The sequence below is a fragment of the Pipistrellus kuhlii genome, unplaced genomic scaffold (genome assembly GCF_014108245.1).
Source record: "Pipistrellus kuhlii isolate mPipKuh1 unplaced genomic scaffold, mPipKuh1.p scaffold_m20_p_9, whole genome shotgun sequence".
Lineage (NCBI taxonomy): Eukaryota > Metazoa > Chordata > Mammalia > Chiroptera > Vespertilionidae > Pipistrellus > Pipistrellus kuhlii.
In genome coordinates this window covers 49,856,119-49,882,520 of record NW_023425595.1, presented here as the reverse complement: position 1 = coordinate 49,882,520, position 26,402 = coordinate 49,856,119, and the positions used below count along the sequence as shown (strand labels likewise).

The window sequence follows — 26,402 nt, the reverse complement described above, 5'->3', positions numbered from 1 at the left end:
CAATTTCTAGTGTTCAGGGCACAGTTCACTGAGAAAAAATCATACAAGCCGTGATGGAAAAAAGCCTTACGAACTTCCTGGAATTATCACAGACACTAACACCCTTAATCATCAGGCAAAGTTGAGAGAACAAATGGAAAAACTGGATTCATAAAACCGTTAACAAGAAGATCAAGATCAACAAGAATTAATACCATGGGACTGATAAGGATGATTATCACTTTTATGACTTTTTGTTTGAAATATCACTGGGTCTTTAGCCTTCTGTTTACAAATACAAGGCAACCTTTTCTCTTATGCTACCCATGACTTAGAGAAATTTGGTAAACTACCCTACGTGAGCAGGTATGAAAGATTTGTCTTCTTATCCCTACTTAATACTTCCAGAACTCAGAAACACGCAGTGAGTCTTCTTATTTTTTATGGCAAATTTACATAAGTTCAATAAGAATCTGTTCTCCTTGTAATTGGACATAATTGGAAACTGGTTATGTTACCAAGGCTTTGACTGAAATGTCATATTCGAAGAAGACATGCATAGACTCAGCTATGAGAAGACAGCTTTAAGGAACTGTCATACAAAAGCCAATAAAACCTTTGGGTATATCAGCTTGGTACCTTGATTACAAGATTCCCTGCAGCCTGACCAGGTGAGTCAGGGAGGTCAGTTCCTGGCAGTGCAGGAATCTTAAGATATGAGAAGAGAGGAACTCACTCAACTATAGAGGTATTGCAGGCAAGTTTTCCTCATGGAAAATTCCAGAAAGATAAATTTAATAGAGCCTATAAGGTTAATTATTATTTTTCTGCTTCTATGTCAACAACAGGCTGTTTATTGAAAGTAGGCCCGTTTTGCAAACAATTTAGTATCAATTTGGCTATCTGTGGTAAAAATGAGAATAATTTAGAGAGAAATTGTTTCAATCATATACTTTTGTGGATGTTAGAGTCTAATGCTGTTTATATGTCTTGAGGTTTTTCTCCTACTCATAAACTGGACTGGATCTTGAATTTTTCTATTGTAGTTTCTCCCAACATCTTGCTTATTCTCCAAATTATATTTCCAGTTTTTCTCTCACCCTTCTGATATGGAATCATTTAGAACTACACTGAGTGGCCATATTATTATGATCTCTGAATGCATAATAATCTGGCCACTCTGTGTGTGTGTGTGTGTGTGTGTGTGTGTGTGTGTGTGTGTGTATTAGAGGCCTGAATTCGTGCATGGGTGGGATCTGGCCAGCCTGGCCAGCGGGAGGGGACATGGACGGTTGGCCAGCCTGCCTGCTGGTTGAACTCCTGGTCAAGGGGACAATTTGCATATTAGCCTTATATTATATAGGATATAAACTGAGTGGCCAGATTATTATGCATTCAGAGATCATAATAATCTGGCCACTCAGTGTAAAACTGCCCCTTTTCCAACATGATGCAAGCTAAAATGGGACAACTTAATATAAACTTTTCATTTAGAGATGATTTTTTGCCTTTTGCAGAAAAATCACCAGGGCCATACAAACTGCAAATCAGGAGAATCTATCAGATTGCCACTGCCTGCCTTCACTCCATCTGAAGATGCTTCAGGCCAGACATCTCAAAATCTTCTCAACTAGCTACCTTTAACACTCAGGAAGCAGAATTATAGTGTGCTTAAATCAAACATTGTTTTCCTTTTGTTTTTATAGAGATGCCTCTTATTAAATACCTGATTGCTTGCACAATAGGCCTAACTTTGGGAGATACCTGCATCGTCGACTCCTGAGATGAGAGACAGCTGTTTAATTGAACTGACCTATTCTCAAGACTGAGACTGGTTCCTAAAACTGATATGTAATCACATAATGTCTCCATTGGTCCTTTCCCAATGACTCAAAGTAAATTATTGAGCTGACTATAAATTCATATACAGCAAGCATGTCTATAATCCATCAGCCCCTCTGATAAACCTAAGGAAGTCACCTAGGCATCAGAAGACTTCAATGTCTTGTTGGATCTATGATGCTTTCTGAGAGGAAAATCCTGACCAAAGGGGAAAATGAGGAATAGAGTAAATAAATAAAAGAGAGTAATATAGCCAAACTGCTGAATTACTAAAATCAAGTAGGTTGAGGTATGAGGAAACAATCTATTATTGTTCTAACCAGCCTGGAAACTTAAATAGTTTTTAACTTTCTTGTGCTGTGTCAATGTCTGAATATATATCAAGCCTCCAGATGACCCTCTGATTATGCCCTGAAGGACTAAAGAAAGAATGCTCATGTGCCCAGCCCCCTTGATGTCCAGTGTCCAGACCACGGGCCATTGAGAGGATTGCCATTTCCCTCCAATCCCGAGGCTAAGATGGCAGGACTGATTCTTCTCAAGAATGTACTTTTTGCTTTAAGAACTGCAGCTTTTCTTTCTCCTTTGGAGAACTCTGGCTATTGCCTGGTTGTGTTTCCAGTTTACCAACTCAGAATTTTTAATACGGTAAATCTTTATCAGTTATTTCTAGCTAAACCCCAGACTCTTTTTGAGTTGGTTAGACAAGTGTGATCTAGGATTTATTTGCAAATCGCTTATTTTCTAAGTCCCACTCTCTTGATGATAGCCAGGCTAGCTAAGAACAGAAGGGAGACCAGGTGAGGAATGGATGAGACAGAAAGGGTCCAGATGCTGAAAATTACCATAGAGTGGAGAAGAAGGTGTGGTGGGCCTGGGGGTGTGAGAACCAGAGGAAGAGTGGTTGCTGTGCGCTGAGAATGAGTTACTAGATTGAAAACTTCAGCAGTGGAACATAAACACATATGTAACAGTTCAACATAAGAAATGCCACTATCCATGCAGTACATGGTTAACTGTCAATAAATGGCATTACAGGCTATTAATGTTTTGGGGGAAGTTTGGTGGAGAGAGCCATCATTAGGTCACATACATGTATCTGGCCATGTATTAGTGACATATTCCTTTAAAACTTCCCTTTAACAATCTTGTTAGAGGGAATAACTGTGTAGCGATAAACTCTCCTACCATTCTTTCTGGGAAATTTAGTTACTGAAGAACTTAAAGGGCTTCATTGTTAAAGAATTTTATCTATTAAGTAAAAAGAAATGTTCTAAAAAGAATATGATAGAAAATAATTTGGGCTCAGTTGGTTAGAGCATCTTCCTGATATGCCAAGGCTGCAGATTCTCTCCCTGGTCAGGGCACATATAAGAATCAACTAATGAATATATAAATAAGTGGAACAACACATTGATGTTTCTCTCTCTCTCTCTCTCTCTCTCTCTCTCTCTCTCTCTCTCTCTCTCTCTCTCTCTTTCTCTCTTTCTCTCTTTCTCTCTCTCTCCAAAAGTCAATCAATCAATAAAAGCTTGTGAAGTGTTCATTTCTAAAACAAACAAAAAATAAAATAATTAGTAGCTAATGTGCTATTTGAGGAATTTCGATCTCTGCACAAATATTAACTTAATATTTCCATTTCTTCTTCCCTTTAAAATGTATCCATATAAAATCTGCTTTATAAGACAGAACCAGTTAGGAATATAGTCCAAGAAATTTACCACTAAATTGAGACACATACATATTTTAGTTCTGGGAAAACTGGGCCTTGATAACTTTCTTCCTGAATTTCTTGTGTGTGTGTTTTTTCCCCACTATTGGAAAGTATGTGGTAATTTCTCCCATTGCTGAACTTTCTTGCTTTTACAGTTTCTTCTACCTGAATTTTAAGCACCTTGTTCACTCTATTGCTATTCTAGGCTATATTCTAGTCTACATAGCATTAAGAGACTTTTAGCTCTCACTAGTTTAATGGATCAACACATTTACCCAACCACATAACTTAGACCTTTTGGGGGGTTTTCCAGCCTATTTTAATCTTATTTAAACCCAACACTGGCAGATTTCCACTTCCTTTGTTCCTTGTGTAGACTTTGGTTTATGCCTTTTGGTCTCTAAAAAGGACAGAGAGGAGGCAGCTGTTGAAAAAAAGAAAGAAAAAAACACGAGATTGGCAGTTTTATAATAACTACACAGTTTGGTCTAATAGCTTTGATATGCTAAACTTGCTAGCTCCTCCCAGTGTACCTTTCTGATTTTGCATCACAACACCACATTGAATCCCAAAGGAAACCGGGGTAGTCGTTTTTTTTAAAAATTAAAAAGAAAAGAAAGAAATGCAAACCAGTGAGACGTTTCTTTTCAATCATCACAGACTCATTCTGGCTAACTGCAGGCCTTCACAAATCTGCGTACACTAGCGACCTTTAAAACAGGAGAAGCCGAGAATACTGATCGTGCTCTAAAGAGGGGAAAACAGGTGATGTCATAACGCACCGTCCTGTATGGCTGCAGCCCAGGCCGGGCGGGCGGGGAGCCGGAGCACGGAGCTCCGCGTCAGCGGGGGAAACAAGTTGTCTCCGGGGGCCCCAGCACACCGGTGCGGGCCCGGCACCCATCAGGTTCTCGCTCGGCGCCTGCCTTTGTTCTCACGGGGGAACAGGTTTCGGGGTGTCTAGCCTCCGCTACCGCATTCGACCCGCACGCGCAGTGCTGGCCTCCTCGGGCGAACTGACTCTCCCAGTGGCCTTGTCCCATCCGGTCCCCAATTACATCTGCCTCCTCTCTGCAGGGCGCGAACGCAAAAAATCCTGACTCACCATTTTTAGCTGGGGAAGAGGCCGGTGCAGACCCATAGTTTTAAAAGGCAATGTGTTCTCTGAACCTTTGGGGAACAGGGCTGTGCATTCTGCGGGTATTTGACCAGCTGCTTTATAAAGGACTTTTGGGTGAGAAAATAAACCTGTCTCTTTGCCCCTTTCGTGCTAGACAAATAAAGGAACTTTCATTACCGAGGACTGCGAAAAGGGGCTTCAGACGCAGAGGAAACCAGGAAACCAGAGGTTTTGTGTCCTCCCCCCCCCCCCCCCATTAACTGATTAAGGGTGGAAATATGCCTCAAGCATTCCCCTACCTACTGTACGCCCATGCCTCAGGTAAACTGGTCTTTTGCAAACCGAGACTCTCTGCACGATAAATGATGCATAAAGTTCTTAGAGCTCCCTGGGTGCAAAGCGCTACGTGACTGCAGTCTTCTTTACAGTGAAAGCTAACATTGGGGCTGAGAGAAAAAGCCTACCCACCGACGTGATGATATGAAAATTTTAGTTTCCCTACTCCCACGCCATCTTCCAAACCTTTCTCAAGAAATCGGGAAATATTTAGTTCAGTTTTAGATCAACTAGCAAGCTCTAGCTAGCTCCCAGCTATTTATCTCACTCTCTCCCTATTCCTGCAGAGACCTAGAGGAGGGGAGGCGTGGCTTGGCTTCGGGGGGGGGGGGAGGAAAGGGGCTGGGCTTCCCGGGTTTATTTGCATACGACACACCCTCTTCCTCCTATTGGCGGAGCAGCACACGCTGTATCCCCGCCCACCTCACGGCCTTAACGAACCCGCCTTCTCCCTTCGGTACGGAGCCGCGGGGATGAACTTAACTTGCCCAGAGATTCAAGGCCTCCTCGGCCTCTATGATTGGCCGGCGCCGCTCCCACCCGAGCTGTCGTCGCTCATAGGCGGAGGGCTCGCGCCCGGGGGCGTGGCCGGAGCTGTCCGATTGGCGGGAGGGGGCGGTCCCGGAGCGTGGAGGTGGTGAAGGTGGTGGGGCGGCGGGGGCGGGGCCGCACTGAGGCGCTGCAGCGGCGGCGGCAGCGGCGGCGGAGGCAGCGGTGGCGGCTGCTCGTCCTAGCCTGGCGGGGGCGGGGGTCCGGAGGATGGGGGCGGCTGGGACTACGGGCCGGTGAGGAGCAGCCGCCGCCGTCTCCGCCGTCGCTTCGGCAGCAGCCGCCCGCGGTCGCGGTCGGTCGCCTCGGACAGCGCCGCCTGCTCTCGAGGCTCTTCGCCTCCTCTCCCGGTATCCCGCCGCCGGAGGAGCGCGGCCGGCCGGCCGGTGTCCGGCTCGGCAGCGGCGCAGGCGGCCGCAGTGACAGCCCCGGCCCGGCCCGCCGCCCGCCCGCGCTGCCCTCGGTGCCCACCGCCACGATGAACCGGGGCGGCGGCGGCGGCAGCAGCCCGGCGGCCGCCACCAACTACCTGATCTGTACCAACTGCCGGAAAGTGCTGCGGAAGGTACGGGCTCGGCCTGGGGGCCGGCGCGGCGCGGCGCGGAGGGGCGCTCTCTCTCCGCCGCCTGGGCTCGGGCGGCGCGGCCGGGCGCACTGCCCCGGAGCGGAGGCTCGGAGGGACCCCGGGCACCTTCCCCGCGCCGGGACCCAGCGAGGGGGCGTGGGTGCAGGGTGCAGGGTGCAAGGTGGAGGCTGCTGCTGCTGCTGCTGCTGCTGCTGCTGCTGCTGCTGCTTTTTATCTTGGCGGGCGACAGTCCCGAGGGTTTGGGGATTTTTATTTATTTGTATTTGTATTTTTTTATTTTGGTAAGAGAGTGCTGTGCACTGTGCATTCGGCTCATCTTTCGTAGCCAGCCTGCTCCCGGGGCGCAGGGAGCGAGGGACCTGTTCGATTCCCCTGCCTCCGGTGCATGTGGATGGAGGGAGGCCGGTGTGAAATCGGAACCGTCAGGTCGGGTCTGGAGGAACCTGGCTCCCTCCCTCCCTCTTCGCTGTCGCTGTCTCTGGTTGCGGGTGTTTTTTGTTTACTCGGTTTCTTTCTGCCTTCCTTGGCGTGCTCTCCAACTAAACACCCCCCCCCTTCTTGCATTCTCTCCGATGGTCGTCTTGTTGTCCAGAACTCAATCGCGAAAAGAATGGGTGAAGCAGCTTGAACTTTATGCCCATGGGATGGGAAATGCGCCTCGACCTCACAGCTCCCCTCGGGCTGGGATGGGGCGGGGGAGGGAGGAGACTGGGGTGAATGTGAGTTATCCCTTTTTCAGCAACCCCTCCCCCGCTCGCGTTTGTCCAGAAAAAAAGAAAAAAAAATCAGATGCACCCTCAGCTTATTGCTTCTCCGAGGGACTGAGAGAAAGTTTACTCCAGCATTGTTTAGCCCTCTTGGCTGAATCGCTCGGTTTACGGGGGGAAGAGGGAAGAGGGAGGAGGGAGGAGGGAGGAAGGGGGGGAGGCATGTCGCTGGAGATCGAGAAAAGCTTTTCATCAGACTTTCACACTGGCCACTGGGTAATAGGATAATCAATTTATTCTTTTCCAAACTCTGTTGTTACGTTTCATTAAGTGGAAACATTAGTTGAGGTGCTTCTGTTTGTGCCCGGTACAAATGAATTAAAATTGCTGAGTTGTGCAAATGCGTCGGGACTCAAGGACTGAGATGTACGGGTTGTTGTTTTTTGGGGGTTTTTTTGTCAATTTCTCTCCAGTTCAGTTCAGCTCTTTATATATTAAAAAAGGGAAGAAAGAAAGCATATAAGTAAGCAAGCTCAAATATTTGCGCTCTTTGTCCAAAAACTGTTTTTTCTTCCTCTGTGGGTCAGGCCAAGTGCCAATCAAAGTTGTTTTTCAAGCCTCTTTTTCCCTGCAGTAGGGCTGCTGCTTCTCTCTTCAACCCCTCCCCCCCCCCTCATTTTATTCATTTTATTGGAGAGCATGAAGAAAGCAAAGAGATTGCAGATTTGAAGTTATCGAACAGTAAAGTATGTCCTAGATTGAGTTTATGGGGTATGTTTTTCTTGAAACAGATTTTTTTATTCAGTGTTCATGTTGAGTATGTGCAGTTATTTTTTTCCATAAACTCTGGGATCAAATTACAGTTGATACTTGTTCAGCTCATTGTAGGGCAGCCTGTGAGAAATGTAATGGATCAGAAGTGCAGCTCTGCTTAGTTGAATGTTAACTCTTTCACTTCAGGGCCAGATGTCCTCTGAACTTAACTTTTTTAAAAATAATGATTATTACTTCCTAACTTTAAAAGTGGTAAGTTATGTCTTTAACATGAAAAAAAAATGTTGTTTGATACACATTTGATTACACTCCAGCCTGGTTAAAATAAGTTGTATTTTTTTTTTTTAACTGAAGGAAAAGAGCTATATTGATTTTGATTTTTTTTTTTTTAAGTGGCTCTCTCAATTTGGTAGGCTAATAAAATGTTTGGAGGTGATATTAGGCTACAAAATATATATATTTTTTTCCTTTTGAGAGAACCATGGCTATGGATTCATCATACTTGGCTAGCATTCTTTATGTCTTTCTCTTAGCTTTTAGGAAATCATTTCTGTTTACCTAGAAAGAACATCTTCATTTCTAGCCATTTTTAAAGGAAAAGGGTAGATGGAAAATGGATATTCACCATTTTCATAGTTTATAATTACCATGCATACCTCTGCCAATATTCCAGTTGTTAACAAATCCAAGGGGTATTTAATATTGATTCATGCAGTAGCATGAAATAGCTTTAGATGGAAATGAAATTGTTTGAGCCAGTTATGACATGAGTTGGCAACATAAGTAGCTTTTTAAGAGTAGTATTCTTAAGTGCTCTTTAAAAATATCAAGTATTTAACATTTTAAATTCTTTATCACTCTAAAAGCAGGTAAGAGTTTATTTCTAATAAAGAGGTGGTTTGCTTTTTGATACAAAGTATATAACTCTAAATTCATCTGCAACTCTCAAAATGTTATTCTCCAAATTTATCCTGTTTTCTATTTAATAATGTTTTCAGTAATAACCAAGTGAGTCATAGCATTTTGAATTTTTTGTTGGGAAGAATGAAACTCATGCACACCCAGTGTAAATTACTCTTTGCAGTTATAATCCTCATTAATGATGGGGGAGAGTCACCTTTCTATGTGGCATGATACATTTCTCTAAGTGGCTTCATTTGTTGCAGTGTGTTGATTTGGGGGTATCTTCAAAAGGAACTGGGTTCACCTTCACATGAAATAATTTGGTTTAACTCTGTATCTGAAAATTGAATTGCATATTGTATGAGAATCACATTTATTCTTAGAAGTATCATTATAATTTTGATTCATTGTCCTCCAAAATAAGGATACTTCTTAAAATATTGAATATAATTTGGTAACCTGCCATCAGTAAAAAGAATGGAGAAGTAAACCACAGAGGGAAACAAACAAGAAACCTGTCCTCAGATCTGTAGCTCCTACTAAGTCCAACGTGCTCTGTTATCAATGAAATAATTCAACAAGGTTTCTAATAAAAGAGGAAATGCCTGCATTTATTAAGGAAAAGTTAATGAATTTTTGAAGTGTTATACATTTTACTTGAAGAAGTTCCAGGAACAACTAGATATATTTTAAAGTGGAGGGCTAAACTACATTAAGAAAGGTAGGTAACTGTCAGTTCCCTCATTTTCCAGTAAATAAAAGGTGGACTATTACAGTAGGCTATTAAGCAATCATTGCTATTGGAGTGACTAAAACTCTGCACCATAAGTTAAAGGACTAAACATTTAAAAATTCTTAGTACCAGTATGTTCAGTAGTTCAGTGGTACGTGTTTGTTGGTTGTTGCATTTTTCCACTTTGCTTATTTTGACACCTTTTTTTTTTTATGGATTTATAAGTGAAAATAAAATGGGAAATATTGGATTGAGCTATATGGACCTCATTTTTTCTAGTCAAATTTGTCAGTTAATAGCAATTTTATATGGTTCAACCAATAGAATAGAATTTCTATGACTAAGGATTGATTAGTGGTTATAGTCTACCTCGGTTAATCGGGTTTCTTATGTACATAATTTTGATTGTCAAAAGCAGTTTTTACTTAATTTTATCTTAAACTAGAGGCCCGTGCAGGAGATCCTTTCACTGGGGTGGGGGGTGGGGGTGAGATGGGGAGATCCCCTAAACCTGGCCTCTGTCACCTTACAGTCCGGGACCCCTCTGCCTGCACTCTCCAGAAGTGAGCCCAGCTTCTAGCTGAGTGGCTCTGGCTAAATGGCATTCCTCCTGTGGGAGCACACTGACCACCAGGGGGCAGCTCCTGCATTGAGCGTCTGCCCCCCTGGTGGTCAGTGCACCTCATAAGTGCCTGTCATTCTACCCTTCAGTCGATTTGCATATTATGCTTTTATTATATTGGATTATATAGGATGAACTAAGCAGAGATTAAGCAGTGAATTTATGATAGCAATCCAATATGCAATGGTTTGCAGGCTGCTTTTTATGGAGCTCTAAAATGCTTGTGTTCAAAAATGCTTGAGTTGAATTAAATTTTAAGTATATTTTAAATTATTTTAAAATTATAATTTAAAAATATTGCTGTCCCAAAATATGTTTTATCAAATTTTAACATTGTTTAAGAAGTTATCTTTTGTTACAAGATTATTCTGGTACAGGGATTGAATTAAACGTCCTGTTACCTTTGTGTATGTATTTGAACATTTTAAAAAATATATATTTTATTGATTTTTTTTACAGAGAGGAAGGGAGAGGGATAGAGTTAGAAACATCCATGAGAGAGAAACATCGATCAGCTGCCTCCTGCACACCCCTGCTGGGAATGTGCCCGCAACCAAGATACTTGCCCTTGACCGGAATCGAACCTGGGACCTTTCAGTCCACAAGCCTATGCTCTATCCACTGAGCCAAACCGGTTTTGGCTATTTGAACATTTTTGTTAATATAACATTGATAAGAAAGATTGTCATTGATTGTGAAGGCACTGGCCTTTAATAAAAATTCAATTCTGTACATATCTACTATGTTAAATTTTTATTTGTGAGAACAAAAACTTATTATTATCAGTACTTGTTACTTCGACACAAAAAGACATACAAATAATGGTTTTATATGTTTATGTACTTCATAGTTCAGGCTCAATATAAGATATCATTTCTAAAAGGGATTCTACTGCTCTTCCCACTTTCTCCCCAATCACCAAATAAATTCCTAAAACAACTGCTAATGTGCTCTCAGTTAGGTCTTTGATAAGTTCTTGTATTTTGGACAAGTTAGTTAACTTCCTTGAAGCCTAGTCTTCTTTGTAAAATGTAGATAATTTCTACTGATTTTATAGTTAGCTGTATAGCTTGAGAGAAGTAATGAGTGTCAAAATACTTTATAAACCATAAAGTACAACTATAAATATAAGAAAGAAAAAGTCAAACCTATTTATATTTTTCTCTTATCCAGATACTTTAATTATATGTGTGTGATGGCAATATATTTCAGTACATACTGAGTAATTTGGTTAGTCTTCACTTTTCTGTCCTGTTTCTCTATTGCCTGTAAATGAGAGGTAAAGATATGCCTTCAGTTAAAACAATCAACGTTTAAAAATTTGCATATATATTTGTATCAACTCCCCCTTAAATAATAATTCATTGAGTACCTTTTGGTTTTTCAAATAATTAAATAAAATTGCCTTTTGGACACTTTTAACAGTTGAGGGAAATTGGTACTCAATTTGAAAAGACTAATGGTTAAGGATGGTTGTGTTTAATAGAAGTTGGGGCAAATCTAGGATAAAGCAAGTAATTTTTAATTATTTTAATATGGGAGAAAAGTTATGGAAGTAAAAGCCTCTATTTTTTCCCCCTATCCTTTTTTCCCCTTTCCTTTTTTTCCCCTTTGAAGGGATTAGGTTATGTTTGTCGGCCATTACAATTTTTAGAGTATTTTCACATAGTCTTGATTGTCACAAACTAATAAAATTCAAGTGGCATGGACTTTGCCATATAACTAGTAAGAAGCCCATTTAATTCTCATTACTGCCTCTATAATAATTAAACCATATTTCCATATTTCTATTGTCTCTTGCGGTTTTGGGGGAATCTCCTCACTCCCAGATTTGCATCTGGGGAATGTCTATAGGTAACTAAAACTCTCCAGGTAATATTGGTTTGATGTATGAATTTTAGCTACCTGACACATTATTGCAGATCAACTGGGAGGGAAAAGAGAGGATATAGCTGGCTGTTTTTATTATCTCTGTAACAGTTGTTTGGTATATTCCTTAATAAGATAAAGTAGCACTCGTTAAATATGATCTTCAGATCCTGGGATGTCCAATACCCTTTGGGTATCAAGGGGTCAAACTATTTTTATGATCATAATAAGACTTTATTGCCTTTTTCACTGTGCAAAAGCATTAGAAATAAAACTGTGCTGGCCCCATAATGTAAGTTAAGGTAGTGGCACCAAACAGTTATCATTGTATTCTTCACTGCCATATATTCAGTGAAAAAAAATGCCAGTTTCATTTAAAAGTGACCTTGAACAAGCAGTAACAATTTAACATTTAATACCTTAATCCTTGAGTGTCCATCTTTTTAAACTATCCTGTGTGACAAAATGAGAAGTATATAAAGCACTTCTATTGCATAGCATACTCTTCATTTCTATGGGGAAAAAACTTGTGCAGTTGTTTTAGTTACAAGCTAAACTAATCATTTTTTTTAAAAAAATGTAACCACATTTTAAAAGATGTTTCTAGCAGTTTTATTCAAAATTACCCAAAACTGGAAACACAAATATCCTTCAGTGGGTGAATGTAAAACAAACTACATCCATACAGGAGAAACTTATACATAAAAAGCAAGCATGTATGAATCTCAAAGATGTTATACATGGGAAGAAGCCAGTCTCCAGATGTTACCTCCTTTGTGATTCTATGTGACATTCTGGAAAAGGCCAATCTAACGGGACAGATTGGTGGTGAAGGTTTGACTAGAAAGGGGCAGTATAAGGGGATTTTCTGGGATTATGCAACTGCTGTGTCTTGACTGTGGAAGTAGGGAGACAAATATGTTAAGACACACAGAACTGCACATACAAAAAAGTTAATTTTATGGTACGTTAATTTTAGTTTTCAAACTGTAACCCCATTTTTATTTAAAAGAACAAACTTTGGATATTTGATTAAATTAAACAACAACAACAACAACAAAAAAACTCGTGGACACAGACAACTGTGTGGTGGTTCCCAGGGGAGTTCACATGGGGGATGAAAGGGTTAGAAGGGTATTGGGGGGATGACTTGGGGTTGTGATCACACAATACATGTACAGATGAAGTGTTATAGAATTTTGCACCTAAAACCTGTATAATTTCATTAACCAGTGTCACCCCAATAAATTCAATAAAAAGGTGGGGGCGGGGGAGTCTTAAAAAAGAATAACGTGACCGTAAAAATTCACAGAAAAAACTGACAATATCCATTGCCATGAAGAAATTCAAACTTTCAAGGAAATAGTAGAATTTTAGGAAATGTGTATCTGCCATCATTAGCTTGAAAGCTTCCCAATTCTTAAAGGCTTTCTCTTGGGTGATGTTAATGGATATGCTTTTTTGATGCTATATAATAAACTGTGTCAATATTTTGAAGATCTGAATAACTTAATCAATATCTTCCAGATGACCAATATATAAAACCATTGCTACTCAGAGCCTTTCTTTTTCAGCTTAGAACTAGCCGGTTAAGCACAATAGGCATAATCTTTGCCATCTGACTCTTCTTTTTATCACAGGAATAAATACTGTCAGTTGTTTTTCTTGAATTTTCAGGATCACTTACTTGACTCATTTTTGAGAAAATGTTTGTCCAAATCATACATGGGTAAAAAATCCATTCAAAGTACAAGACAGACAAATGGCTGAGCAGTTCTCAAATACTTTGGCTTTGAAACGCCTTCACACTCTCACGTATTAAAGACCCCAAAGAACTTTTGGTTATGTGTGGGTTATAACTGCCAATATTTATTTAATGAGAAATTAAAACTGAGAAAAATATAGATGTTTGATTCATTTAAATAATCCATTAATGTTAACTTAAGTCATTTTTATACAAATAAATTTTCCAAAACAAAAACAGTAAAGAGTGGCATTTATATTTTTTGCAAATATCTGTTTAATATAAGACAGCTGAATTTCATATTTGCTTCTTCATTCAGTTTCTTGTGATATGCTTTCAAGTGAAGAAAATATGGCCTGCCACAGATATGTAGTTGAACAACAAAAAAAGACAATTGTGAATATTCTTCATTGATATCACACCAAAACATGACAAGTAGAGTTTCTTGAAGGTTAGTTGCCATGTAGGATCTGAAACCCCACAAGTAAACTTAACTTGCTATACTGTTTTATTAAATACTAGAGGCCTGGTGCATGAGCAGTTTGTGCACTTGCAGGGGGCAGAGGGAAGCTGTCCCTTCAGCCTGGCCTGCACCCTTGGATCTAGGCAGCAGTTGACATCATTGGTGCTGCTGTGGAGGTGAGAGAGGCTCCTGCCACTGCCACTGCGCTCACCAGCCGTGAGCCTAGCTCAGGGCTTCTAACTGAGGAGCACACCCCCTGTGGGAGTGCACAGACCACCAGGCGGCAGCTCCTGCGTTGAGCGTTTACTCCCTGGTGGTCAGTGCGCATCATAGCAACCAGTCATTCTGTCGTTCAGTCAATTTGCATATTAGCCTTTTATTATATAGGGTTATACAACATTTTGGACAGAGTTCTGATAGGGAGAAAGAATGTTAGTCCATTAAGAGGGTCAGGATACTGGCATTGGCTGTTGATTCTTCTCTGAGATGTAAAATGGCCATTGCTTTGATATGGACATACGCTCTGCCTCCTAGAATCTTCTAGGATTCTGTAAGGAATGGCTGTTTCAGAGTAGTTCAAGGCATACCTTCAAACTTCCAAGATTTTCTGTAGGCCATCTCCTAAGATTCACTTCCCCATGGAGTTCTGTCTAAACCATTTCCTCTTCCACCTCCCCTCTTCCCCACCCCCCAAGTCCTTTACTTTGGAAGCATCCCAAGCCAGCTGTGATATACTTGGCCAGCAGGCACTCCCTTCGTAACTGAACCAGAGAATTGTTCATAGGCCTGGACTACCCCTTAGCTAGCCTTTACTTTTTAGATCCACCCAGAAGTGAGTCATTCATTGGTTTGTGGGCCAAGATATTGACTGCCTTCTGAGGGACGCATGAATATTATGGGTTATTCAATGATGGTTTGAAATACTTTGTGTTTTGCTGCTCAAAGCTTCTGAAAGGAATGGCAGGCATTTAGATTTATGTTTCATAACAAATATATTAAGTCTATTTTTTAATAAGTTTGACCAGAGCATCGGACTTCAGAAGGGTCCTAGGTTTGATTTCCCGGTCAGGGCACGTGCTCAGGTTGTGGGCTTGATCACCATTTGGGGGTGTGCAGGAGGCAGCCAACAGTGATTCTCTGAAATCAATTAAAAATATATATATATTTTTTAAATGGCTGGTTTGGGCGATTCTATTTCTTGAACCAGAGATTTCTTAAGTATAAAATATATATTTGTGGCCGAAACCGGTTTGGCTCAGTGGATAGAGCATCAGCCTGAGGACTGAGAGGTCCCGGGTTCGATTCCAGTCAAGGGCATGTACCTTGGTTGCGGGCACGTACCCGGTGGGGGATGTGCAGGAGGCAGCTGATGGATGTCTCTGTCTCATCGATGTTTCTAACTCTCTATCTCTCTCCCTTTCTCTCTGTAAAAAATCAATAAAATGTATTAAAATATATATATGTATATATGTATATATGTGTGTGTATATATATGTGTGTGTGTGTGTGTGTGTGTGTGTGTATACACACACCGTTTCCCCGAAAATAAGACAGTGTCTTATATTAATTTTTTCTCCCAAAGTTGCGCTAGGTCTTATTTTTCGGACGATGTCTTATTTAAGGGGAAACACGATATATATATATATATATATTTGTGTAAGACTGATTTTCTCTACTAATTAATAGCTACTTACAATGGAAGTATATGTTCTTGTTTTTAGATATTTTAGTTTTTACAATTTCCTCTGTTGCAGTGATGGAACTAGTCAATGGAAGAAATGAAATGTCTTTCCAAATAATGGAGATGTGTAAGATTTACCTCATGGTTAACTAAAGCTAGGTTTTGTGGCATATTATTGTAATTCTCTGGCACTGTAACTCTTAGCTTTGAAATGCATTTTATAATATCAATAACAATAGCTTTCCTACTGCTTATGTGCCATAGACTGTGCTAAGTATTTAAGCCCTACTTGTGTATCACATTTACTTATTATGAACCTATGAAGAATTACTATGTTTTGTGGATGAAGAAACTAGGGCTCAGAGAACTTCAGTTACTTGCTTAAGGTCAGAGTACCAATAAATGGCAAACTTTGAAACCTGAGTTTCAAAGTCTGGCTCATTTTACTGGTATAAACACTGTATTGCCTTCCATTATACATGTTTTTCTACTATACAAAAGTTATAAAATGTAAAATTAAACTAAATAGGACCTGATTGTTTGAAAGAATAATAGGAGTGCTTTCAAATTTAGATATTCTCTACTTTATTTTTACATTAGAAATGCAAAATTTTCTATCTATAATATATTAAGTCAATTGAGAAACAAATTGAAGTTCTCATTGCACAATTTGATCCCTCTAGCTAGCTCTTTTTATCTGTGTAAGTCTGTTGTTAATTAGGTGGCCATTTTTTTTTTTTTCTAATACCAGGATATACTTTTCCTAATTTCTCAGCAAATTTTGGCTTCCTCTTTTTGTCAATCAGTCATTTATTAGTTCATAGCATTGATCAGTGTTGCTATAGTATCTGTGGTATAAGAACTGTCTGGAAACATTTTGAGTTTAATATTGTCTTTTGAATGGGACTTCTAAGAAACCTCCTCACTTTCTTGTAAAGTTTTTGCAGTAAAAATGATTTTATGAAGATAAGTAACATGAATGCTCATTTCCACCATTCATTTTTGCTTTCTGTGTTAAGACAAAAATAGTGGCAAAGGAAGGAAATCCTGGGACTGGTATTCTTTCATAGGCCTTTCTCTACTTACAGCCCCTGTAATAACTATTACAACTAGATAAGAGTTTCCAGTCTTACAAAGGGCTTAGTTGTGGGAAGATGTGGTTGTGCTACTTGTAAATTAGAACTCCTGAGAGTTTTCCATGGAAACACAGTGAAATATCTAGTTAAGTTCCAGAGAATTATTAATATGACAGGTATAGTTAATAGGCATTTACTGATTAGCCGGCAAACCTAACTACTAGGTACAACATTGTTTCCAGGTGAAAATGCTTCTTGAAATCTAAGTAATTGATTCACTGCAGGTATCTTTCCTAATTTGTTATACTTAACACTATAAAAAGAGTGATGGTTTTGTCAAAAACATTTTTAATATATTCACTGTGAGGATATGTTTGGTTATTGTTGTGACTAATAGGAAAACTATTAATGCAGTTGTATTCAGTATTCAGGGAGGAGTTAAAATGAAGAAAGGAATAAAAATTGGGTGATAATCAGGGTGTTGGGATAATCAAGGACCATCATCAAGCTGGCTTATCCTTGTTCACTTTGAACTAAGGCTCCGGCCCAGCATTTTAAACGAGGTGCTGTATTTTTTTTGCTACCCATCATTGTCTTTAAGGTAATATAAATTTTAAAAAATAATCAATTTGAACTCTGCAGGAAGTTTTCTTTTTATATGAAATAAGGAATTTAACGTGTGTAACTTAATTTGGGCTATAAGTTAATAAAGGAAAACAAGCCCAGCAAATTTATTCCACTACAAAAGAACGAAAACAAAACAAAATTACCTAACCTAAAGGTACCTTAGCACTGAACCCCAAGTAATGTGAAAATTATTTTATAAAAACTTGTTGTATAATATATTACTTAAATTTAGTGAATATCTAATTTGGTTATGGAATACCTATTTGTTTTATTTTCTAATGGAGTATGATCTATACAGTCTTTTGAGACATCTATATATATTAAACCTTAATATGCAAATAGACCGAATGGCAGAACAACCGCTTGCTATGATGTGCTCTGACCACCAGGGGGTGTGCATGGAATATGGCAGGCTGGTGGAGCAGGTGAGCGGAGGCTCTAAACCAAGGCGAGATGCCACTCACTGTCATCAGGACAAGCCTCTTGTGGTTACTGAAATTCTTTGCTCCCATGCACTGCTGTCTCACCCAACACTCGCTCCTGCTGCCAGTGCCGGCCCGCTGGCACCCACTGCTGGTGCCTGACACTGGCCTGATTGCTCAGCACCGTCAGCGGGTGTGAGCAGCCACTGCTGGCGCTGGCCCCAATTGCTCCATGCCATCAGGGAGTGCAAGCAGGGCTGGTGCCACTGTCAGCGCACGGGAGTGGTAGCAGCAGGAGCGGGACTGCTGGCAGATGGGGCGGGGGTCCATGGCAGGAGGGCCAGGTGGGGGTGAGGAGGATGGGCCAAGACCCACCCCTGTGCCCACCACAGCCTTACGGCCCAGTTCCTTTCTAGGTGCATTCATGTTACTTATCTTCATAAATTCATGCACTGGGCCCCTAGTTTTATATTGTGTAGCTTTAAATAACTACAAGGTACAGTTTCTAATATTCTTTAGGCAAAGTGCATTGGTTGTTGAACACCCAAGATTAGCATGAATTTATAAGAATTCTTTTGATTATGCAAGATACCTACTTAGTATTTAGTGCCCTTAAAAATGAAGGAAGATACATATTTTGGCAAATGAGAATGTAGAAACAGTTCTCTTTCTTTTTGGTAAAAATATATAGATTGCCATTACATGCCTACCCTTTAATGGCCTTCATATTCTTAAGAAATCAAGAAATGTAAAGGCTGTACACATTTATAAACCAGATGCACACACACTATCTATACTAATAAAAGCGTAATATGCCAATCAGGCTTGGAGACCTTCTGGATGTCCTTCTGGGCAAAGCCTTGGTGGCAGGACCAAGGCAGAGGCAGTTAGGGGTGATCAGGCTAGGAGGGGAGCAGTTGGGGGTAATAGGCTGGGAGGGGGGCAGTTGGGGGCAAGCAGGCTGGCAGGGGGCAGTTGGGGGCAATCAGGTTGACGGGGAGGCAGTTGGGGGTGAGCAGCCGGTTGGGGGGTGCAGTTGGGGGCGAGCAGGCTGGCAAAGGGGGCAGTTGGGGGTGAGCAGGCTGTCAGGCAGAGTGGTTGGGGCGAGCAGGCAGGCAGGCAGAATGGTTAGGGGTGAGCAGGCAGGCAGGTGAGCGGTTAGGAGCCAGCGGTCCTGTAATGCAAGAGAGATGCAGGCCAGGCTGAGGGACACACACACACACACACACACACACACACACACACACACACACGTGCACAAATTTCGTGCACTGGGCCACGAGTGTGAATATGTTTTATTCATTTACTTAGTCATTCAACAAGCATTAATGTTAGGCACTGAAAGAACACTGACAGTGAGGACATCAGGGTTCTTGCCCAAGCAGTGTGGTGAGTTGCAGCATACATGTGGATCTCACAAAGAGATCTTCAAGATTATGCCCCTCACTTAACCAAGACTAGGAATAGGGTTTGGCAGACTTTATCTGTAAAGAGCTAGATAGTAAATAATGTCAGGCTTTAGGCCTGAAGAACAACCTAAACAGTTGTCTCTATGACACCTACTTGAGTTTGCTTTTGTATCATGAAACCAGCCATAACCAGCTCATTAAAGAAAGGATATGGCTTTGTTCCAATAAAACTTTATTTATGGACATTGAAAATTTAATTTCATACAGTTTTCATGAACATTTTTCTCATTTTTTTTCAAACACTTAAAAATATAAAATCTATTCTTAGCTCTCAGGCAGTATAAAAAGAGGCTGTGGGCTGGATTTGGCAGTCCATAGTTTGCTAACCTGGAATAAAAAAAAAGTACAATGAATTTGGCATCAGAGGCCTAGGGTACATGACCTTCCTAAATTGTGTTTTGCTCATTATTAAAATATATATAGCTATGGTACAAACATAGATAGATAGATAGATAGATAGATAGATAGATAGATAGATAGATTAAAAAAATTTTTTTTTTTTTTTTTACAGAGGAAGGGAGAAGGATAGAGAGTTAGAAACACTGATGAGAGAGAAACATCTATCAGCTGCCTCCTGTACACCCCCTACAGGGGATGTGCCTGCAACCAAGGTACATGCCCTTGACTGGAATCGAACCTGAACCCTTCAGTCCACAGGCCGACGCTCCATCCACTGAACCAAAACAGCTAGGGCTATAGTACCTATTTTTTAAAAAAGGTTTCCTGTATCATTCTAACTATACTTTTATTGGTGTGCAAATTTAATCAAAAGGCAGCTATGTGATAAACACTGTTATTTGTTAAAATTTTTAATTTGAGTGACTCATCTACATAGTACTTGGATAAATACCATATAATTTGGATGGGCCCAAAGTAAAACTTTAAAAATCTGCCCTAACTGGTTTGATTCAGTGGATAGAGCATTGGCCTGCAAACTGAAGGGTCCCAGGTTCAATTCTGGTCAAGGGCATGTACCTTGGTTGCGGGCACATCCCCAGTAGGAGGTGTGCAGGAGACAGCTGATTGATGTTTCTCTCTCATCGATCTAACTATCCCTTCCTTTCTGTAAAAAATAAATAAAATATATTTTAAAAATAAATAAATAAGGTAAAAATCTGTTGAAAGTACATATGTCAGATAATTTAGCACTATAAACAGATTTTTTTTTACCTTTTTTGAGATTGTCATACCTTATTAGTATTTGATTTCAGTAAAAGTGACATTATGTATTACAGAGACTTAGATTTTAATTGAAGTTACATTTTGTCTGTTTCCCAAAACCTAATTTATATAAAGGGTTTGGATTGATGTGTCCTAATACAAAATGAATCCCTTAAGAATTAAACTGTGTTTTATGCTGTTCAGAGTCCCCATGTTAGGATTCCAGAACTCTTTTTATTCATTGAGGTCTCTGGTGAAGATAATATGCAGTAGTTATATAGATATTCTGTGACTACAGATGGGCGTGAAATAGGCAGAGTAGTTTTTCCGCAGTAAATAATTGTCTTATTTCCTTGAAGCCCTAATTCCATAACTGACTTCCTCAACCAACATTAACATAGTGGCACTCAAGAAATGCCACTGTGTAATAAGTGAACCAAACACATACTTGGGAGCTGTCAAGGGTAGAATATACCTAAAGACAGACACGTGAATGTTTGTGTTGGGTCATGTGCATGAGGAGAGGATATAATTCAATAGAAGCAGACACTTCTAATGAGCAGAAATGATGGCTGTCAGTAATTTAAAAATGGGAAATTGTTAGTTATTCGAAATATTTTTATGGAGATGAGCTTTAAAAATTCCACACTTAATCAGTAAGTATAATATGGGACCATTTATCTGGGTTGCACATTTTGTAAAAGCATCAGTATATAATGTTTCCATGGTTGAGGTCTAATGACACCCAGAGCAATGACACAGGCTATGTATTGTGCAAGGTTCAAACCCTGTTCAGTCAACTGGAATTTTCATTGAAATGAAGATTGACAATTATTAGTATGCATTTTCATAATATGTGGTTCAAACTAGATCTGGTAGGGAGTTCTTCTGACCAACTCTTGTTATGATTGTATAATATACACACACACACACACACCTAAGCAACCAGTACGACCAGGTGACCAGCTGGTAGCTATGATGCACACTGACCATCAAGGGACAGACGCTCAATGCAGGAGCTGCCCCCTGGTGGTCAGTGTGCTCCCACAGCCAACTTCCTGTGGCTGGCCAACCTCCGGTAGTCCTTCCCTGGCTGGCCGGGGCCCCACCCCCTGGCTGGGCAGCCCTGGCCTGCTGCCCTGATCACTGGCCAGGTTGAAGGACCCCACCTGTGCACAAATTCGTGCACTGGGCCTCTAGTGATTATATATGGGAGAATTAAGAGTATATAACACATTCATTGATAGGGTTGATCATTCTTGTCTTCTTTTATGACGTAACCACTAATCTAATGAACTTGATTTTAAAAAGCAAATTCCCATGATGTATAAGCAGCCATTAGTAGAAAATATCTTACTTTTCATTGGAATGTTTTTTTCTCTTGTGTCTTTTACTATTGGTTATTATTCAAGCTATTGCAGAGAGCATATTTGCCTCAATGGTAAGTGGAAAGAATGGATGGATCATTGATGATTATCTTTATGAAAACTCCATTTAACTTCAGATATTTTTAGAAACAATTTGATTTTTAAAAATACCAAGTAAGAAATTAACTTAGGATCCTGCCAGCAATGTGCTACAGAGTGTTACCTCTTTAATGTTCATGCCTCTAAAATTAGAACCTGTTGTAGCAGTGTGCATTTGTTAATTCTAACTTTTACTAAGACACTGTTACCATTCATGAATGGTACTCTGATGTCATAAGAACAAAGTAATTTGTCCTCTAGAACTCCTCCATTACTTTTCAGTGGCAGGTATGTATTTCACGACCATAAAAGAAAAGAGGAGTTTCTTGTTGTACAAAGCCATTTCCTTTTATTCTTTCTTTATAGTCATTTTAATGCAGTTTAGTGTCTATGGATAATTAACTATTTGATGAGTTATAGAGCACTTGAAAACTAAAATGTAATGTAATGTTTCCCATGGTTGTAGATCAATTTAAGATAAGGGATTTCTGAAATAAAGATGTAAGTCAGTTGGAAGTTAGACTGGACTCATAGAGATTTGGTATATTCCTTTTTCTGGAACACAATGCATAATTGCTTTATGGTTATTTCTAAGAAAAATTTATATTCAAAGACTAAATTCCTCATAGTTACTTGCTTTTCAAGGCCAGTTGAATTCACAGGGGACACGGGCATTTACTGCTGGTCTGGGGTTTATTTTCCTGAATGTCATTGTAACTCACAGCAGTTCTCCAACCACTGGATAGCAATTTTTAGGAATTAACTTGGTTCTTATTGAATTAATATCCTTTCCAAATTGGCTGTTTATTCCCCCAGAGATTAGAGCTATTGTTTAATTGAAAGTGGTTCCTTTTGGGGAAAATTGAAGTAATTTATTAGCAGGGAGTAACAATTCTATAGACTAATAAGCTTGTTAAATGCCTAGGACCGTGGTTCTTGAAGTGTGGTCCTGAAACCAGCCACATTAGCACAACTTGGGTGTTTGTTAAAAATGCGGAATTTTGGATCCACCCCAAACTGCTGAATTAAAATTCTGGAGGCAGGGCCCAATAATTGGTATTTTAATAAGCTTTCAAGTGAGAAAGTAGAACCACTGTTCAAGGATTGTTAACCAAATGCTTCTTCAAGTCAAAATTATATATATATCCATTTTACTTTCAGTATGCATTATCAATTGTGTGAGCAATATTGTGAAAACAGGAAATTAAATCAATACAGTACTCTTTATAGATAATAATGGCAGTACCAGCTCTAGAATCAGGGAGATTCAAGATTCCTTGAGCCAGTTTTAGAAAAGTAATTATAAATTGGGACCTTCAGGTAGAATATGCTCTAACCTTAAGAAAAATATATCTTATTTTATTGTTGCTAAATTCTAAACTTTAGCTTAAGGAAAAAGAAGAGAGATGGGCTTTGAAAACTTGGCTATGACTGAAATCAAGTGACAGTTTTTCTTGGAATTGCTTGTTTACATAAAAGTAAGTGCTTTAATGCTAGTACCCATCTGACACCATACGTATTATTACTATATTATACTAGTATACTTACTATACTAGAGGCCCAGTGCACTAATTCGTGCACAGGTGGGGTCCCTTGGCCTGGCCAGTGATCAGCGCCATTGGGGCCATCTTTCTCAGTCCCAATCTTGGCTGGCCATGGGGAGGGAAGCAGGGGGAAGGACTGTGGGAGCGCATTGATCACCAGAGGGCAGACACTCCATGTAGCTCTTACATTGAGTGTCTATCCCCTGATGGTCACTCAATCAGGGACTCATCATAGTGATTTGTCATGATAGCTCAGACTTTTATATGTATAGATTTCCTATGCTGTGCTTTAATTTACATTCCAGTGACTATTTATCTAACTGGCAATTTATACCTCTCAAGAATTTTTTTTTTTTAAACAGAAAAAACGATAATGTCTGTTCTAAAGATAGTTTTAGTATTGATACATTGTGGGGTCTTTTTTATTGTTCTTAGTCTCTTAGATAAGATTAAGTATGCATGTAAATTATGGATATTCTTTTTCACCTGTAAACTGGTAGCTTACTCTTCAGTTACAATTACAAATTGGGTGTCAGAAAGGCACATCAGGAAGCCTGAAAATTAAAACAGAACAAACCTAAGGTATGAATATCATATTTGCTTAGATAAAGCAAAGGGATAAAAGAATGCTCTTGAAAAGGAGAGATTATTTCAGTTAGTTGCAGTTCTATCTAGGATACTGAATATAAGTAATTTCTTTTTACTACTTGTTGCATATAATTTTGAGGTAATGAGAGTTTTCCTCCTATTGCTTCTAGCTTAGTATTAAAATTTAACTTCTGTTGGTCTTACTCATGAAATGTAAGGGACTGTATTAAATTATGCCCCCAACCCCACTTTCCAATTTCTTATGCGTCAGCTGCCCCAGAAGCATGTGTAGTACTTAATTCTAAACCCTGGAGAGTGATGTTTTTCTATTGACCATTTTCCTATCGTTTTTCTGTGAGGAGAGAACTAATATAATACCTTAAATAGAACTGTCTCCATGGCAATGGGCAGTCAGCTTTTGACTTTGAGACTCATAAAGGAAAATTTAAAAAGCATTTTCATGGCCTAAAATAACACTATGGTTTGCAAAGTAAGGTATAAGAATATTTCCTGTTAGTTTTGCATGACTGATTAAGCTATTATAATATAAGGTTGTGTGTGTGTGTTTCTTAACAGCACTTTTTATTTTGAGTATTTCAAAGTGCTATCCAATTCCTTCCCTTAATTAATAAGTGGTAATATCTTTAGGTTAATAGAAAACTCGAGAAGCTCAGGTATAAATTTAGTGGGGAAAATTGCCTAGTTCTGGTTGTAGTCCTGCTCTCATAAAAATAAAAATACTGACAAAATGATGTCATTTTTGCTTATATTTAAACAGAATTATCTCTGGAACACTGGGAGCAATGATAAGATTAAAAACAAAACAACAATTTGTGTCATTTTTTCCCCTACCTGGTACCTGCAATTTGGGGTCTAAGGATCACTTAAAAGACTCTGGGGCAGCCTGCCCCCCTTGCTCCCTATTGCAGCCACCCCCACTGCAGAGGCACAGCCCATTGCTTCTCACTGTGAGGCCACCAAGCCTTCAGTGAAGGTCAGGTCAGGGCCAGTGCTGCATTAAGAACTAAAATATAACACATTATCCTTTGTAATCTTCTTTTGTTCTTTTCTATATTTATTTCCTCCTTAACTAAGCCTTATCTCAGTATAGGGCTAATTTCCAGTTGAATCATCTCTCACTTTTAAAGTATTGGTAGTCCTGATCCATTTGGCTCAGTGAGGATAGAGTGTCGGCCTGTGGACTCAAGAGTCAATTCCGGCCAAGGGCATGTACCTTAGTTGCCACATACCCAGTAGGGAGTGTGCAGGAGGCAGCTGATCGATGTTTCTCTCTCATCGATGTTTCTAACTCTCCATTCCTCTTCCTCTTTGTAAAAAATCAATAAAATATAAATTAAAAAAAAATAAAGTATCAGTAAATGCCTAATACTCTGAGGTTGTTGTTAACAAGGGAATTTGATTAAACGAATGATTTGACATAAATACAATGGAGTACTGGATGCCTGGATGTAGATCTACGTATTGAAGAGAACAGAGGTCCATAATAGGTTTTTTTTTTCTTAAAGATGTGAAGTTTTTATTTGCACTTAAAAAAGTAAAAAGATATAGACAGAATGTACTCCAGAATTAAAGTATTAATTTCTAGTAGTGGAATTTCTGGAAATTATTATTACCATCTACTTCTCTTCATTGTCTTTTGTTTATTTTAACAGTAAACATGCATTTGATAAAAATTCAAGGGTTCTATTTTGACATAATAGTACAACAAATTAAGTGAAGGATAGAGTACAGAGGAAATTCAAATGAGATGGTAAATTCAATGGGATAGTAAATTAAAGATACATTGAGATAAAACAAAAGCTCATAGATTTAATAGCTACTCATAGAAGCTCTGGCTAAATTGCCAAGGGAATAATAATGTCTGGATAGGTGGCTAATAAGAACTCAGATGTGTAGACATAGATATAACACCATCAGGAAATGAATGAAGATGGTAAAACTGTCTCTATAACATATTCCTTCATGCTATATTAATCATTCCAGGTTTCTTTATAGGACAGAGGTACTTAATAATATTTGATCAGGAAATTACTTTTTTCTCTTTAATATTGAATTTAAAAGATAGCTACAATATTTTTTGCTTTACTCTTTCTTTTTTTTTTATATATATATTTTATTGATTTTTGTACAGAGAGGAAGGGAGAGAGATAGAAAGTTAGAAACATCAATGAGAGAGAGTCATCGATCAGCTGCCTCTTGCACACCCCCTTCTGGGGATATGCCCGCAACCAAGGTACATGCCCTTGACCAGAATCGAACCCGGGGCCCTTCAGTCCCCAAGCCAACGCTCTATCCATTGAGCCAATCCGGTCCCGGCTGCTTTACTCTTTCTGATAGATAAGACTTGCTATATACAGCAACATAGTATGCCATAGTATGTAGATGTACCACAGTTTTCTAATCCCC

The 26,402-nt window shown here is 39.5% G+C and overlaps 1 protein-coding gene across 3 annotated transcripts in view; it reads left to right on the top strand.

Annotated features, from left to right (window-relative positions):
- The first annotated feature begins 5,715 nt into the window (after positions 1-5,715).
- The window catches only part of SESN3 (sestrin 3), a 58,281-nt gene continuing 37,594 nt past the window's right edge, over positions 5,716-26,402 (top strand). For 2 of the 3 annotated variants that reach the window (XM_045577829.1, XM_036427574.2), the window contains exon 1: positions 5,721-6,105. In XM_045577829.1, coding sequence (XP_045433785.1) covers positions 6,019-6,105 — 87 coding nt within the window. In that variant the 5' untranslated portion in view covers positions 5,721-6,018. Of the gene's footprint in view, positions 6,106-26,402 lie in introns of all 3 variants that reach the window. The other variant, XM_045577830.1, reaches the window with a different exon arrangement.